The 17457-nt window shown below is 50.0% G+C and overlaps 1 protein-coding gene across 1 annotated transcript in view; it reads right to left on the reverse strand.

The window, feature by feature from the left end:
• The window catches only part of LOC128691584 (probable glutamate receptor), a 65739-nt gene that overhangs the window by 283 nt on the left and 47999 nt on the right, over positions 1 to 17457 (reverse strand). Inside the window, exons 11-12 of the mRNA XM_070088970.1 lie at positions 13685 to 13784; positions 2830 to 2959 (exon numbers count right to left, since the gene is read on the reverse strand). Of these exons, the coding sequence (XP_069945071.1) occupies positions 2830 to 2959; positions 13685 to 13784 (230 nt within the window). The remainder of the gene's footprint in view (positions 1 to 2829; positions 2960 to 13684; positions 13785 to 17457) is intronic.

Below are 17457 nucleotides of genomic sequence, written 5' to 3' on the forward strand. Positions count from 1 at the left end.
ACTCGTCCAGCTCCTCAGAGCTGGAGTGCACATGCAGGATGCAACACAGAGTCGCTGCAACACACAACTACCCGGAAACCCCTCGTTGCCTTCACGAGCCTTTTGCCATCACTACATTACCTAAACTTTATTTACACAAATAACCCGTACATATGTGAAAGAAACTTATAAGTACGTCTCGGTCCGACTTGAACCATTATAGTGACGGGATATTCTTGTATTGCTCCAGTCACGGTGTAGTGACTCTTTTATTCTTCTAAACATTCTTTCTCAACTGAAAGATTCCAAAACCGAAGGTAATTTTTTTTTAGTCACCAATCACTTTAAAATAATACGTAGATCACGGGACATAATTGAAAATTTTGGAGAGTCTGTATATGAGTCTAAAACTTAACTTCATGATTACACATCGGTGGTTCCACTGTTTACATAGTTGTACTTGAATGATATATAGTTCCACAGTTTCCTTCTCATGTGACTGAATTTGTATTGATAAAACCACCGGAGGGCGAAACGTCTACAAAGGCAGCTAAATGTGACACATATGTCTAATTCTTGATTAAACTAGTTACGGTCCACGTGCTTAGGTTTTCTCTTATTTATGGTGGCCTGATCACTGTGTTGCTGCGTCAGTCTGGGCCTGACCACTGTGTAGTGTATATGTATATATATATATATATATATATATATATATATATATATATATATATATATATATATATATATATATATATATATAGGTAGTAGGTTGGTAGACAGCATCCGCCCAGGGAGGTACTACCGTCCTGCCAAGTGAGTGTAAAACGAAAGCCTGCAATTGTTTTACATGATGGTAGGATTGCTGGTGTCTTTTTCTGTCTCATAAACATGCAAGATTACAGGTACGTCTTGCTACTTCTACTTACACTTAGGTCACACTACACATACATGTACACATTTATTTATACACACTCATCTGAGTTTTCTTTGATTTTATCTTAATAGTTCTTGGTCTTATTACTTTTCCTTTTATATCCATGGGGAAGTGGAATAAGAATCTTTCCTCCGTAAGCCATGCGTGTTGTAAAAGTCAACTAAAATGCCGGGAACGATGGGCTAGTAACCCCTTTTCCTGTAAAGATTACTGAAAAGAATAATAAGAAGAAAATTGTTTTCTTTCTTTTTTGGGTCACCCTGCCTCGGTGGGAGACGGCCGACTTGTTGAAAAACAAAAAAAAAAAAAAAAAAAAAAAAAAAAAAAATAAATATATATATATATATATATATATATATATATATATATATATATATATATATATATATATATATATGTATATATGTATATATATATATATATATGCAAAACAATCGCAGACAGGCGATCTTAATAATGCAAAACATGTGACGGTGAGTGGAAATCTTTAGCTCAAGTAGTTTCACACTTGTCAGTGCGTCATCAGGAGCTGTGCAATGTTGCAAAGACAGCAACAGGAGAAGTAGGGTAAGTTTTCAGAGAGTGGCAGTGCGGAGCCACCGAACAGTCTCAGACTGTCTGGGGAAGGCAAGAGTGATGCCAACCCACACACCGGTCCCCCTCACACCCCACACTCCATATGGGGGAAGGGGAGGGGTACCATTCGCGACAGACCGACGGTATTTAATATGTTGATATTTAATATGTTAGGTCTGTCGTCGGTGTAACTATTGAGGCCTAACCCGTCCAGGTACAGTGGTACAAGGTACACATAGATGGTTGCAACATTGTGATTACAACTAGTTTAGTGGTTTAATGAATCAGGTTGTTGGTAATGTTATAATGATAATAACGGTGATAGGTGATAATAATGATAGGAATGGCATTCAAATTAAGACTTGCCTAGTTATTTTGAGACAGGAAACCTGAATAGGAAAAATTCACACAGGCATATTAACTGACACTGCGAGTATTTCCTGAATGTTCCGGAAGGTTCTGTGACACCGTTGACAAATGAGGGATTTTTTTTCCCTCTATTTCATTAGTTAGAAGGTAGTAAATGAAGGTATGTAATTATCCAATATTGTACCTTTTTACCCCACATTACCTGATTTCGTCGATTAGAAGCTTAGGGCTGGCTATTAACTATCTTCTAGTATTTTCCTCATGCTATCTGCAAACTGTGAGGCCTACCCCCACCCCTCCCCATACGGAGCGTGGGGTGTGTGGGTTGGCACCCCGCTTGTCTTCCCAGGCAGTTTAAGACTGTCCGGTGCCTCCACACTGCAACTCTCTGAAAACTTACCCTACTTCTCCTGTTGCTGTCTCTCCAACATTGCACAGCTCCTGATGACGCACTGACAAGTGTGAAAGTACTTGAGCTAAAGATTTCCACGCACAGTCGCTTGTCTTTATATATATATATATATATATATATATATATATATATATATATATATATATATATATATATATAAAATATGCTATATTATGTATATTATTTTCGTAACCACAATAAATATTTTTTGTTAATGTCAAAAACAGTGATGAAAAGTAAGAGACATGTTCATTACGTCAGTGACTGACTGACGCCCAAATATACTGACAACTTTCACCTGAGTTTTGTCAGTCCATCAATCTTGAATATAATGAATTATATTCAAGATTGAAATCTTGAATATAATGAATTATATTCAAGATTGATGGACTGACCACATCGACTCAAGGTTGAGGGACTGATTACCTCATTCTACTCGTGTTCTTCAAGATTCTCCTTTGTATGGACTGATGAAGCCACTGTGTGGCGAAACGTTTCCTTAATGAAGATACCCAAGGGTTACAAATGTGTCTAATTTATCATGAAAATTGTTAATTACCCAGAGGTTACTGAAAGAGAGAGCCTCGTTGACAGTGATCTTGGTGGGAACATGATCACACACAGTGGAGTTGGGTTGTTCAGCTATCAACCACTGGAAGAACAACCCAGCCTCCGTCATCGACGTCATCCTGAGAGATAAACAACAACATCGTAATAAACATGAAATAAAGTAACGAAAGTTACATGCAGTAGTGTGTGTGTGTGTGTGTGTGTGTGTGTGTAGGAGGGGTGGTGTGTGTGGGAGGGGTGCTGTTTTTTGGCCGGGGAGGAAGGTGATATGGGTGGGTGGGCGTGAGTGGGAGAGAGGTATGTGTATGTGAGGGGGTGGAGTGTGTGGGTGAGTGTGCGGGGGGGTAAGGTGTGGGGTGGTAAGGTGTGGGGTGAGTGTATGTGGGAGGGGACATTGTGTGTGGGGGAGCGAGGTGTTGTGTGTGGGGGAGGGAGGTGTTGTGTGTGGGGGAGGGAGGTGTTGTGTGTGGGTGAGTGTGTGGAGGGGGAGGTGCTGTGCGTGGGTGAGTGTGTGTGGGGGGAGGCGTGTGGGGAATGTGTTGTTGAGGGAGGAGGTGTTGTGTGTGTGTAAGTGTGCAATTATCTTTTTGTAACTACAGGAACGAGACTATCTTGGTGGTGTCTCGTCTTCCATAATCTTATGTGGATTATGTAAAATTAAATCCCCAGGATTAAATTATCACAGTTAGCTAAATTAATAAAAGAAATCTGATTACACAGCTCTCAGCCACCACACGTGACCACATAGTTACTGCTTTGAAAAAAAGTATCAGTAATTAGACATTCCCACAGAACCTGTGACCATCTTATCCTATTTTGTACCAGATAGCTCAAATAGGATAATAATTAGACCAACTAGGAACTATGTAACGGAACCTACCTGAGCTGGAAAACTGTAACAGTTTGAGGATATAATAATGAAATATATCAGGTTGTAACCAGAACCTCAGTCTGGATAACTGGCAAGATACTAGATAATATTAAATTACGGGACCATTTGTTGAGAAAATTTCAAATAGGCACGATGTTGTAGCGCTTCTTGAAGGGGAAGGGGCTCTTGATCCAAGGGATTATACCTCTTGTCTTCCTCGGTTAGCATCTACAGTAAATACCCCCGCTCTTCTCCTTTCTCCATTAGGCCTCTTTATTTGAGGATATTTAGACCTCGTGAATCTCAGCTGAGTATTGGATTATCTGGGAACATGCTGAGCCGCTCTCCGGGGCTCTGGTGGGCGGCCTCACTTGTCCCTCTGTGAATGAAGTACGTATTCCTAGACGCTGCTTTGCGCTTCTCGAAGGTGGGGGTCAAAGGGATGCAACTCCTGGTGTTTCTTGTTGGCTGAGCTTGGCTCTGTTGATTCTGGCGATGACATCCAGGCGCCAGGTAAGACAAGGGAGTGGTTTCAATGGAACGTCATAACTGCCGTAATTAGGTTACTCGTGGATCCAGAAGGAAGGTAGGAGAATATGGCTTTTTTTTCCTTACTCTTCTCAGCTGCACTCTCTCCCCAGTTTTTATGTAAAAATCTTAAAATTAATCCGGTATCGACCTGGGAAATACTTTGTTGTCTGACTCCGGTACCAGAGTTCCTGCTGGTAATTTTGATACCTCTGACCTTTTCTCTACTGTGTTTCTCCCACGAAGGCGGGTTGATTTTCGGATCTTCGTGTTACCTGACAGACTGGCTAAAAGCCGTCGTCCAAATGACCTCGACCCATCCTAGACGATCCTGACACTTACTGACACTTAACGGATACCTACTTAGTTAACCTGTTTGCTCAAATAACACAAATGCCAAAAAAGAATTTCACTGTTATTATGTCCTTAGACTTACTAAACACATTTGATAAAGCGAACTATAGCATATTATCGGCATAGCCTCTGTAGATGATCAAGGTCACCAACACGGAATCGAAACCCCTACCAACAACTAACTTCAGCTCAGCAAGGAAGTACCTCGCGCCCTCTACATATCCTAACATACATAAATGACATTCCCATTAGTGCTAATTGCAAACTCAATACATAGGCGGATGGCAGTGCTCTCTTTGTATGAGGTAAACACCCAATGAACAAACCTAAATTATTATCACAGGAATTAGAATCTTGCAGCAAACAGTTAAAATATAACAAATTATCGCCGCACTTCCCAGAAGCGGAGCAGTTGTTTGGCTGAAATGCGAGGTGTTTCCTGCCCAGGCGAGGTGTTTCCTGCCCAGGCGAGGTGTTTCCTGCCCAGGCGAAGTGTTTCCCTGCCCAGGCGAAGTGCTCTCTTGCCCAGGCGAGGTGCTTTCATTCCCAGGTGAGGTGCTTTCCTGCCCAGGCGAGGTGTTTTCCTGCCCAGGCGAGGTGTTTCCCTGCCCAGGCGAAGTACTTTCTTGCCCAGGCGAGGTGCTTTCCTGCCCAGGTGAGGTGCTTTCCTGCCCAGGCGAGGTGCTTTCCTGCCCAGGCGAGGTGTTTCCCTGCCCAGGCGAGGTGTTTTCCTGCCAACGCGAGGTGCTTTTCTGCCCAGGCGAGGTGCTTTCCTGCCCAGGCGAGGTGCTTCCCTGCCCAGGCGAGGTGCTTTCCTGCCCAGGCGAGGTGTTTCCCTGCCCAGGCGAGGTGCTTTCCTGCCCAGGCGAGGTGCTTCCCTGCCCAGACGAGGTGCTTTCCTGCCCAGGGGAGGTGTTTCCCTACCCAGGCGAAGTCCTTTCTTGCCCAGGCAAGGTGCTTTCCTGCCCAGGCGAGGTGCTTTCCTGCCAAGGCGAGGTGCTTTCCTGCCCAGGAAAGGTGCTTCCCTGCCAAGGCGAGGTGCTTTCCTGCCCAGGCGAGGTGTTTCCCTACCCAGGCGAAGTCCTTTCTTGCCCAGTCGAGGTGCTTTCATGCCCAGGCGACGTGCTTTCCTGCCCAGGCGAGGTGCTTTCCTGCCCAGGCGAGGTGCTTTCCTGCCAAGGCGAGGTGCTTTCCTGCCCAGGCGAGGTGTTTCCCTACCCAGGCGAAGTCCTTTCTTGCCCAGTCGAGGTGCTTTCATGCCCAGGCGACGTGCTTTCCTGCCCAGGCGAGGTGCTTCCCTGCACAGGCGAGGTGCTTTCCTGCCAAGGCGAGGTGCTTTCCTGCCCAGGCGAGGTGCTTTCCTGCCCAGGCGAGGTGCTTTCCTGCCAAGGCGAGGTGTTTCCCTGCCCAGGCGAGGTGCTTTTCTGCCCAACCGAGGTGTTTCCCTGCCCAGGCGAGGTGCTTTCCTGCCCAGGCGAGGTGCTTCCCTGCCCAGACGAGGTGCTTTCCTGCCCAGGGGAGGTGTTTCCCTACCCAGGCGAAGTCCTTTCTTGCCCAGGCAAGGTGCTTTCCTGCCCAGGCGAGGGGCTTTCCTGCCAAGGCGAGGTGCTTCCCTGCACAGGCGAGGTGCTTTCCTGCCAATGCGAGGTGCTTTCCTGCCCAGGCGAGGTGTTTCCCTACCCAGGCGAAGTCCTTTCTTGCCCAGTCGAGGTGCTTTCATGCCAAGGCGACGTGCTTTCCTGCCCAGGCGAGGTGCTTCCCTGCACAGGCGAGGTGCTTTCCTGCCAAGGCGAGGTGCTTTCCTGCCCAGGCGAGGTGTTTCCCTACCCAGGCGAAGTCCTTTCTTGCCCAGTCGAGGTGCTTTCATGCCCAGTCGACGTGCTTTCCTGCCCAGGCAAGGTGCTTCCCTGCCAAGGCGAGGTGCTTTCCTGCCCAGGCGAGGTGTTTCCCTACCCAAGCAAAGTCCTTTCTTGCCCAGTCGAGGTGCTTTCCTGCCCAGGCGACGTGCTTTCCTCCCCAGGCGAGGTGCTTCCCTGCACAGGCGAGGTGCTTTCCTGCCCAGGCGAGGTGCTTTCCTGCCAAGGCGAGGTGTTTCCATGCACAGGCGAGGTGCTTTCCTGCCCAGGCGAGGTGCTTTCCTGCCCAGGCAAGGTGCTTCCCTGCCCAGGCAAGGTGCTTTCCTAACCAGGCGAGGTGTTTCCCTGCCCAGGCGAGGTGTTTTCCTGCCAATGCGAGGTGCTTTTCTGCCCAGGCGAGGTGCTTTCCTGCCCAGGCGAGGTGCTTTTCTACCCAGGCGAGGTGTTTCCCTGCCCAGGCGAGGTGCTTTCCTGCCCAGGCGAGGTGTTTCCCTACCCAGGCGAGGTGCTTCCCTGCACAGGCGAGGTGCTTTCCTGCCCAGGCGAGGTGTTTCCCTACCCAGGCGAGGTGCTTTCCTGCCCAGGCGAGGTGCTTTCCTGCCCAGGCGAGGTGCTTTTCTGCCAAGGCGAGGTGTTTCCCTGCCCAGGCGAAGTGCTTTCCTGCCCAGGCGAGGTGCTTTCCTGCCCAGGCAAGGTGCATCCCTGCCCAGGCAAGGTGCTTTCCTGCCCAGGTGAGGTGTTTCCCTGCCCAGGCGAGGTGCTTTCCTGCCCAGGCAAGGGGCTTTCTTGTCCAGGCGAGGTGCTTCCCTGCCAGGCAAGGTGCTTTCTTGCCCAGGCGAGGTGTTTCCCTGCCCAGGGGAGGGCCTTCCCTGCCCAGGCGAACTGCTTTCTTGCCCAGGCGAGGTGTTTCCCTGCCCAGGCGAGGTGCTTTCTTGCCCAGGCGAGGTGCTTTCCTGCCCAGGCGAGGTGTTTCCCTGCCCAGGCGAAGTGCTTTCTTTCCCAGGCGGGGTGCTTTCCTGGCCAGGCGAGGTGCTTTCCTGCCCAGGCGAGGTGCTTTCTTGCCCAGGAGAGGTGCTTTCCTGCCCAATCGAGTTGTTTCCCTACCCAGGCGAAGTCCTTTCTTGCCCGGGCGAGCTGCTTTCCTGCCCAGGCGATGTCTTCCCTCCCAAGGCGAGGTGCTTCCCTGCACAGGCGAGGTGCTTTCCTGCCCAGGCGAGGTGTTTCCCTAAGCAGGCGAAGTCCTTTCTTGCCCGGGCGAGGTGCTTTCCTGCCCAGGCGAGGTGCTTTCCTGCCCAGGCGAGGTGTTTCCCTGCCCAGGCGAGGTGCTTTCCTGCCCAGGCGAGGTGCTTTCCTGCCCAGGCAAGGTGCTTCCCTGCCCAGGCAAGGTGCTTTCCTGCCCAGGCGAGGTGTTTCGCTACCCAGGCGAAGTCCTTTCTTGCCCAGGCAAGGTGCTTTCCTGCCCAAGCGAGGTGTTTCGCTACCCAGGCGAAGTCCTTTCTTGCCCAGGCGAGGTGCTTCCCTGCCCAGGCGAGGTGCTTTCCTGCCCAATCGAGTTGTTTCCCTACCCAGGCGAAGTCCTTTCTTGCCCGGGCGAGCTGCTTTCCTGCCCAGGCGATGTCTTCCCTGCCAAGGCGAGGTGCTTCCCTGCCCAGGCAAGGGGCTTTCTTGTCCAGGCGAGGTGTTTCCCTGCCCAATCGAGTTGTTTCCCTACCCAGGCGAAGTCCTTTCTTGCCCGGGCGAGGTGCTTTCCTGCCCAGGCGAGGTCTTCCCTGCCAAGGCGAGGTGCTTCCCTGCCCAGGCAAGGTGCTTTCTTGCCCAGGCGAGGCGTTTCCCTGCCCAGGGGAGGGCCTTCCCTGCCCAGGCGTACTGCTTTCTTGCCCAGGCGAGGTGTTTCCCTGCCCAGGCGAGGTGCTTTCTTGCCCAGACGAGGTGCTTTCCTGCCCAGGCGAGGTGTTTCCCTGCCCAGGCGAAGTGCTTTCTTTCCCAGGCGGGGTGCTTTCCTGCCCAGGCGAGGTGCTTTCCTGCCCAGGCGAGGTGCTTTCTTGCCCAGGAGAGGTGCTTTCCTGCCCAGGCGAGGTGCTTCCCTGCCCAGGCGAAGTGCTTTCTTGCCCAGGCGAGGTGCTTTCCTGCCCAGGTGAGGTGCATTCCTGCCCAGGCAAGGTGCTTTTCTGCCCAGGCGAGGTGTTTCCCTGCCCAAGCGAGGTGCTTTCCTAACAAGGCGAGGTGTTTCCCTGCCCAGGCGAGGTGTTTTCCTGCCAATGCGAGGTGCTTTTCTGCCCAAGCGAGGTGCTTTCCTGCCCAAGCGAGGTGCTTTTCTACCCAGGCGAGGTGTTTCCCTGCCCAGGCGAGGTGCTTTCCTGCCCATGCGAGGTGTTTCCCTACCCAGGCGAAGTCCTTTCTTTCCCAGTCGAGGTGCTTTCCTGCCCAGGAGACGTGCTTTCCTGCCCAGGCGAGGTGCTTCCCTGCACAGGCGAGGTGCTTTCCTGCCCAGGCGAGGTGCTTTCCTGCCCAGGCAAGGTGCTTCTCTGCCCAGGCAAGGTGCTTTCCTGCCCAGGCGAGGTGTTTCGCTACCCAGGCGAAGTCCTTTCTTGCCCAGGCGAGGTGCTTTCCTGCCCAGGCGAGGTGCTTTCCTGCCAAGGCGAGGTGTTTCCCTGCCCAGGCGAGGTGCTTTCCTGCCCAGGCGAGGTGCTTTCCTGCCCAGGCAAGGTGCTTCTCTGCCCAGGCAAGGTGCTTTCCTGCCCAGGCGAGGTGTTTCGCTACCCAGGCGAAGTCCTTTCTTGCCCAGCCAAGGTGCCTTCCTGCCCAGGCAAGGTGCTTTCCTGCCCAAGCGAGGTGTTTCGCTACCCTGGCGAAGTCCTTTCTTGCCCAGGCGAGGTGCTTCCCTGCCCAGGCGAGGTGCTTTCCTGCCCAATCGAGTTGTTTCCCTACCCAGGCGAAGTCCTTTCTTGCCCGGGCGAGGTGCTTTCCTGCCCAGGCGAGGTGCTTCCCTGCCAAGGCGAGGTGCTTTCCTGCCCAGGCAAGGGGCTTTCTTGTCCAGGCGAGGTGCTTCCCTGCCCAGGCAAGGTGCTTTCTTGCCCAGGCGAGGTGTTTCCCTGCCCAGGGGAGGGCCTTCCCTGCCCAGGCGAACTGCTTTCTTGCCCAGGCGAGGTGTTTCCCTGCACAGGCGAGGTGCTTTCTTGCCCAGGCGAGGTGCTTTCCTGCCCAGGCGAGGTGCTTTCCTGCCCAGGCGAGGTGCTTTCCTGCCCAGGCGAGGTGCTTTCCTGCCCAGGCGAGGTGCTTTCCTGCCCAGGCGAACTGCTTTCTTGCCCAGGCGAGGTGTTTCCCTGCCCAGGCGAGGTGCTTTCTTGCCCAGGCGAGGTGCTTTCCTGCCCAGGCGAGGTGTTTCCCTGCCCAGGCGAAGTGCTTTCTTTCCCAGGCGAGGTGCTTTCCTGCCCAGGCGAGGTGCTTTCCTGCCCAGGCGAGGTGCTTTCTTGCCCAGGAGAGGTGCTTTCCTTCCCAGGCGAGGTGTTTCCCTGCCCAGGCGAAGTACTTTCCTGCCCAGGCAAGGTACTTTCTTGACCAGGTGAGCTGCTTTCCTTCCAAGGCGAGGTGCTTTCCTGGCCAGGCGAGGTGCTTTTCTGCCCAGGCGAGGTGCTTTCCTGCCCAGGTGAAGTGCTTTCTTGCCCAGGCGAAGTGCTTTCTTGCCCAGGCGAGGTGCTTTCCTTCCCAGGCGACGACCTTTCTTGCCAAGGCGAGGTGCTTTCTTGCGCAGGCTAGGTGCTTTCCTGCCCAGGCAAGGTATTTCCCTACCCAGGCGAAGTCCTTTCTTTCCCAGGCAAGGTGCTTTCCTGCCCAGGCGAGGTGCTTTCCTGCCCAGGCGAGGTGCTTTCCTGCCCAGGCAAGGTATTTCCCTACCCAGGCGAAGTCCTTTCTTGCCCAGGCAAGGTGCTTTCCTGCCCAGGCGAGGTGCTTTCCTGCCCAGGCGAGGTGCTTTCCTGCCCAGGCGAGGTATTTCCCTGCCCAGGCGAGGTGCTTTCCTGCCCAGGCGAGGTGCTTTCTTGCCCAGGCGAGGTGTTTCCCTGCCCAGACGAAGTGCTTTCCTGCCCAGGCGAGGAGCTTTCCTGCCCAGGCGAGGTGCTTTCCTGCCCAGGCGAGGTGCTTTCCTGCCCAGGCGAGGTGCTTTCCTGCCCAGGCGAGGTGCTTTCCTGCCCAGGTGAAGTGCTTTCTTGCCCAGGCGAAGTGCTTTCTTGCCCAGGCGAGGTGCTTTCCTTCCCAGGCGAGGTCCTTTCTTGCCCAGGCGAGGTGCTTTCTCGCGCAGACTAGGTGCTTTCCTTCCCTGGCGGGGTGCTTTCCTTCCCAGGCGAGGTGCTTTCCTGCCCAGGCTAGGTGCTTTCCTTCCCAGGCGAGGTGCTTTCCTGCCCAGGCGAAGTGCTTTCCTGCCCAGGCGAGGTTCTTTCCTGCCCAGGAGAAGTGCTTTCCTTCCCAGGCGAGGTCCTTTCCTGCCCAGGCGAGGTGCTTTCCTTCCCAGGCGAGGTACTTTCGTGCCCAGGCGACGTGCTTTCCTGCCCAGGCGAGTTGTTTCCCTGCCCAGCGAGGTGCATTCCTGCCAAGGCGAGGTGCTTTCCTGCCCAGGCGAGGTATTTCCCTACCCAGGCGAAGTCCTTTCTTGCCCAGGCGAGGTGCTTTCCTGCCCAGGCGAGGTGCTTTCATGCCCAGGAGTGGTGCTTTCCTTACCAGGCGAGGTGCTTTCATGCCCAGGCGAGGTGTTTTCTTGCTCAGGCGAGGTGCTTTCCTGCCCAGGCGAGGTGCTTTCTTGCCCAGGCGAGGTGCTTTCCTGCCCAGGCGAGGTGCTTTCATGCCCAGGAGTGGTGCTTTCCTTACCAGGCGAGGTGCTTTCATGCCCAGGCGAGGTGTTTTCTTGCTCAGGCGAGGTGCTTTCCTGCCCAGGCGAGGTGCTTTCTTGCCCAGGCGAGGTGCTTTCCTGCCCAGGCGTTGTGCTTTCCTGCCCAGGCGAGTTGTTTCCCTGCCCAGCGAGGTGCTTTCCTGCCCAGGCGAGGTGCTTTTCTGCGCAGGCGAGGTTCTTTCTTGCCCAGGCGAGGTGCTTTCCTGCCCAGGCGAGGTGCTTTCCTGCCCAGACGAGGTGCTTCCCTGCCCAGGCGATGTGCTTTTCTGCCCAGGCGAGATGCTTTCCTGCCCAGGCGAGGTGCTTTCTTGCGCAGGCGAGGTGCTTCCCTGCGTAGGCGAGGTGCTCTCTTGCCCAGGCGAGGTGCTTCCCTGCCTAGGAGATGTGCTTTCTTTCCCAGGCGAGGTGCTTTCTTGCCCAGGCGAGGTGCTTTCATGCCCAGGAGTGGTGCTTTCCTTACCAAGCGAGGTGCTTTCATGCCCAGGCGAGGTGTTTTCTTGCCCAGGTGAGGTACTTTCCTGCCCAGGCGAGGTGCTTTCCTTCCCATGCGAGGTGCTCTCATGCCCAGGCGAGATGCTTTCTTGCCCAGGCGAGATGCTTTCCTGGGCAGGCGAGGTGCTTCTCTGCGTAGGCGAGGTGCTCTCTTGCCCAGGCGAGGTGCTTCCCTGTGCAGGCGATGTGCTTTCTTGCCCAGGCGAGGTGCTTTCTTGCCCAGGCGAGGTGCTTTCATGGCCAGGCGAGGTGCTTTCCTTCCCCAGGTGAGGTACTTTCATGGCCAGGAGTGGTGTTTTCCTTACCAGGCGAGGTGCTTTCATGCCCAGGCGAGGTGTTTTCTTGCCCAGGCGAGGTGCTTTCCTGCCCAGGCGAGGTGCTTTCCTCCCCATGCGAGGTGGTTTCTTTCCCAGGCGAGGTGCTTTCTTGCCCAGGCGAGGTGCTTTCCTTCCCCAGGTGAGGTACTTTCCTGCCCAAGCGAGTTGCTTTCCTTCCCAAGCGAGGTGCTTTCCTGCCCAGGCGAGGTGCTTTCCTTCCCAGGCGAGGTGCTTTCTTTCCCAGGCGAGGTGCTTTCCTCCCCAGGCGAGGTGCTTTCATGCCCAGGCGTGGTGCTTTCCTAACCAGACGAGGTGCTTTCTTGCCCAGGCGAGGTGCTTTCCTCCCCATGCGAGGTGCTTTCTTTCCCAGGCGAGGTGCTTTCTTGCCCAGGCGAGGTGCTTTCTTTCCCAGGCGAGGTGCTTTCTTGCCCAGGCGAGGTGCTTTCCTTTCCCAGGTGAGGTACTTTCCTGCCCAAGCGAGTTGCTTTCCTTCCCAAGCGAGGTGCTTTCCTGCCCAGGCGAGGTGCTTTCCTTCCCAGGCGAGGTGCTTTCTTTCCCAGGCGAGGTGCTTTCCTGCCCAAGCGAGGTGCTTTCTTGTCCAGGCGAGGTGCTTTCCTGCCCAGGCGAGGTGCTTTCCTGCCCAGGCGAGGTGCTTTCCTGCCCAGGCGAGGTGCTTTCCTGCCCAGGCAAGGTGCTTTCCTGCCCAAGCGAGGTGCTTTCCTGCCCAGGCGAAGTGCTTTCGTGCCCAGGCGAGGTGCTTTCTTGCCCAGGCGAGGTGCTTTCCTGCCCAGGCGAGGTGCTCTCCTGCCCAAGCGAGGTGCTTTCCTGCCCAGGCGAAGTGCTTTCCTGCCCAGGCGAGGTGCTTTCTTTCCCAGGCGAGGTGCTTTCTTTCCCAGGCGAGGTGCTTTCCTGCCCAAGCGAGGTGCTTTCTTGTCCAGGCGAGGTGCTTTCCTGCCCAGGCGAGGTGCTTTCCTGCCCAGGCTAGGTGCTTTCCTTCCCAGGGGAGGTGCTTTCCTTCCCAGGCGAGGTGCTTTCCTGCCCAGGCGAAGTGCTTTCCTGCCCAGGCGAGGTGCTTTCCTGCCCAGGCGAGGTGCTTTCCTGCCCAGGCGAGGTGCTTTCCTGCCCCGGCGAGGTGCTTTCCTGCCCAGGCACTCTAGACCTTGTATCTAGTTCCTATACAATGTTATGTACACTTTTTCTGTTCTTCATCTCGGAAAATTATACTGAATACCTTGTACTAATACCCTATTTCGCGGCTTATTAGACGCATATTTTTTTCATAAAATATCTCCAAAAACCACAATTCATCCTATAAACTGAGGGTCATTGACGGGAGGTATTAGTCTGAGGTGTGAGGGGAACTGTAGCTCTCCCAGTTAAGTCTGATTCTGAGCCATTGAAAGTAAAACAATTCTTATAAGCGGCATCTTATAAGCCGCGATTTAGGTACGTTATTTCAGTAACAGGATTTTTTTCACGGCGTAATCTATTTTTTTTTATAATACTCTACACAATGGCAAAATATTCCAGGCATTTTACTTTACCTCTTATTTACAGCTGGTACAAGTGGACTGTCCTTTTGACTGATCATCGCGATCATTATCTGCAGAAATTCTTCTCTGGATACGTAAAATGAGCACTTTCCTGCAATAAATTTATTATTTTACTCTGTGTTATTTTAGATTGTTGACTCCTGCACTCCAGTGACACTCAGACTACGGGAACAAAGACAAGATTGTTGGCTCCTGCATTCCAGTGACACTCAGACTAGGGGAACAAAGACAAGATTGTTGGCTCCTACATTCCAGTGACACTCAGACTAGGGGAACAAAGACAAGATTGTTGACTCCTACATTGCAGTGACGCTCAGACTAGGGGAACAAAGACAAGATTGTTGGCTCCTGCATTCCAGTGACACTCATACTAGGGAAACAAAGACAAGATTGTTGACTCCTGCGCTCCAGTGACACTCAGACTACGGGAACAAAGACAAGATTGTTGGCTCCTGCATTGCAGTGACACTCAGACTAGGGAAACAAAGACAAGATTGTTGACTCCTACATTCCAGTGACACTCAGACTAGGGAAACAAAGACAAGATTGTTGACTCCTACATTCCAGTGACACTCAGACTAGGGGAACAAAGACAAGATTGTTGACTCCTGCACTCCAGTGACACTCAGACTAGGGGAACAAAGACAAGATTGTTGACTCCTACATTCCAGTGACACTAAGACTAGGGGAACAAAAACAAGATTGTTGACTCCTGCACTCCAGTGACACTCAGACTAGAGGAACAAAGACAAGATTGTTGACTCCTGCACTCCAGTGACACTCAGACTAGGGGAACGAAGACAAGATTGTTGACTCCTACATTCCAGTGACACTCAGACTAGGGGAACAAAGACAAAATTATTGACTCCTTCACTCCAGTGACACTCAGATTAGGGGAACAAAGACAAGATTGTTGACTCCTGCACTCCAGTGACACTCAGACCAAGGGAACATAGACAAGTCAAAAATTGCATACCACCAACGGTAAACACTGAAGTAAAGTCCCCATACAACGACATAAATAAAGGAAACTGGTTGTAAAAGGGAAAATAAGACTGGAAAGAGGTGAAGGGTAGCTATTGAAATATGAAAAAGACCGCGACGAGTTTTGCAGAAGATTCAGGAAGGATTTCACTGAAGAAAGAGCAGAGATTTCTGAGAGTGAGGAAGTTATTCTAGACTAACAGGCGCTATAAACTTCTACACAACATTAGAAGTTATAAATTTACTAAATGAGATTAATATTATATCAAAACAGTGGTGCTAGACCGAATATTTTCAGACTCACACATTTTTACATGTCTCTTTAGTCTCTCTAGACGAAGTTGCTGTAAGAAAAGTGGAAAAAGACCACTGTGGTTCTTCAGTTATAAACACATGACAGACACGAGGCATGGAAGTATAGGTCAGTGTTTTTATATGCATTTTATCAAACGTTTGGCAGACATGTCAGTAAATGGGTTTTGAAGAATCTGGAGAACATAAGAATTATAAGAATCATAAGATCTTGCTGGAGATGTATATCAGTGAAAGTTATAAAAAAGATTGATATAGATGAACTCCATCTTCCTCGACTACAAAACAACATTTGACACAGTACCACGCAACAAATAACCCAGAAATTAGAAGACCAGTCAAGGGAAAGAAACATGGTTCAGTAGGTCAGTGAGAACCTGAACCAAGAACGAGCTCGACAAATAAAAAGAAATGAGACATCAAAACGTGAGAGAAACATGTTTGGTTCAACAAAGATCAGTTCTAAACTGATACCGTTCCTTCAAGATATATATATATATATATATATATATATATATATATATATATATATATATATATATGGGTCGCACAATTTACACCAGAGGTGGACCCCATATTTTATATATATATATATATATATATATATATATATATATATATATATATATATATATATATATATGTATATATATATATATATATATATATATATATATATATGCAATAAGATCACAGTAAACAGGTGATTTCAAAATATGCAAAACAACCACTCTGAAAGAATAGAGAAATTCCAAGCGCTTTCGTGACTACTCACATTATCAAGGAACTATAGTTCCTTGATAATGTGAGTAGTCACGAAAGCGCTTGGAATTTCTCTATTCTTTCAGAGTGGTTGTTTTGCATATATATATATATATATATATATATATATATATATATATATATATATATATATATATATATATATATAATATATATATAATCTATATATATATATAATCTATATATGTGTGGTGTAAATATTATGCAGAAAATTCGGAGTGTGGAAATTAGGAGAAGGTGAGGAGTTAATAAAAGTATTAGTCAGAGGGCAGAAGAGGGGTTGTTGAGGTGGTTTGGTCATTTAGAGAGAATGGATCAAAGTAGAATGACATGGAAAGCATATAAATCTATAGGGGAAGGAAGGAGGGGTAGGGGTCATCCTCGAAAGGGTTGGAAAGAGGGGGTAAAGGAGGTTTTGTGGGCGAGGGGCTTGGACTTCCAGCAAGCGTGCATGAGCGTGTTAGATAGGAGTGAATGGAGACGAATGATACTTGGGACCTGACGATCTGTTGGAGTGTGAGCAGGGTAATATTTAGTGAAGGGATTCAGGGAAACCGGTTATTTTCATATAGTCGGACTTGAGTCCTGGAAATGGGAAGTACAACGCCTGCACTTTAAAGGAGGGGTTTGGGATATTGGCAGTTTGGAGGGATATGTTGTGTATCCTTATACGTATATGCTTCTAAACTGTTGTATTCTGAGCACCTCTGCAAAAGCAGTGATAATGTATATATATATATATATATATATATATATATATATATATATATATATATATATATATATATATATATATATATATATATATATATATATATATATATATTGTCGATGTAAAACAACGTGAATGTATTTCGGTCTCTTTTCATTACGAGAGGTTACCAGGTACACAAATAACCCGCATTTAGAAGACTGAAATTTATGACCATGTTCCAACCTGACTTAGGCCATAAACTAGACAGACCGAAACGTCTTCATACATTTCTGTCTGGTCAGTGCAGGATATTTGTGTATTGTTTTGGTCCCAGTATTGTGCTTCACGTAACAGACATCACATTAACCACAGTCCCCTCACTCAAATATTCAAATTTGTTCATTAGAATTATGAGAATTAGCAATTTTTTCAGTATACAACCCTAAACTAATTCAGACTTTCCATGTGTAAGATACACTAGTGTTGAATGTTTGATGCCGCCTAACTGATTATGTTCTCACGAAATCATTATAACATGACTGCAAACAAACCACGGTACGGGTGGGGTTTCAACCCACAGCGACTGAGTTGTAAAACTCCAGTCTAGTGCGTAAGCCACTGGGCCAGTTGTTTATAGTAAGATTTATCCAACTAGATATATTTCTATACATCATAGCGAGGTTAGCATGGGATCCCCTGTAAAAAGTTGCATTTATGGTTACAGTGGTGGTTCATGCTAACTTCCCTACGGTGAATAGAAATATACCTAGTTGGATGAATCTTATCGTAGCCTGCTGGCCGAGAGGCTTACGTACCGGCCATGAGTTCAAACCCCACCCGTACCCTGGTTTGGACTGATTATGCTGGCTTGTGGTCTTCAAAATATCTTAAACGAGAAACAGTAAACAAGTATTTCTAAGTCCGGTTTCAAAATTTAGCACGGGACTTAACCATCACTTCAGGCTCCAGGGTCATGTGTGGACTGCCATTA

This window comes from Cherax quadricarinatus, chromosome 26, assembly GCF_038502225.1.
Source record: "Cherax quadricarinatus isolate ZL_2023a chromosome 26, ASM3850222v1, whole genome shotgun sequence".
In the NCBI taxonomy this organism is placed as follows: domain Eukaryota; kingdom Metazoa; phylum Arthropoda; class Malacostraca; order Decapoda; family Parastacidae; genus Cherax; species Cherax quadricarinatus.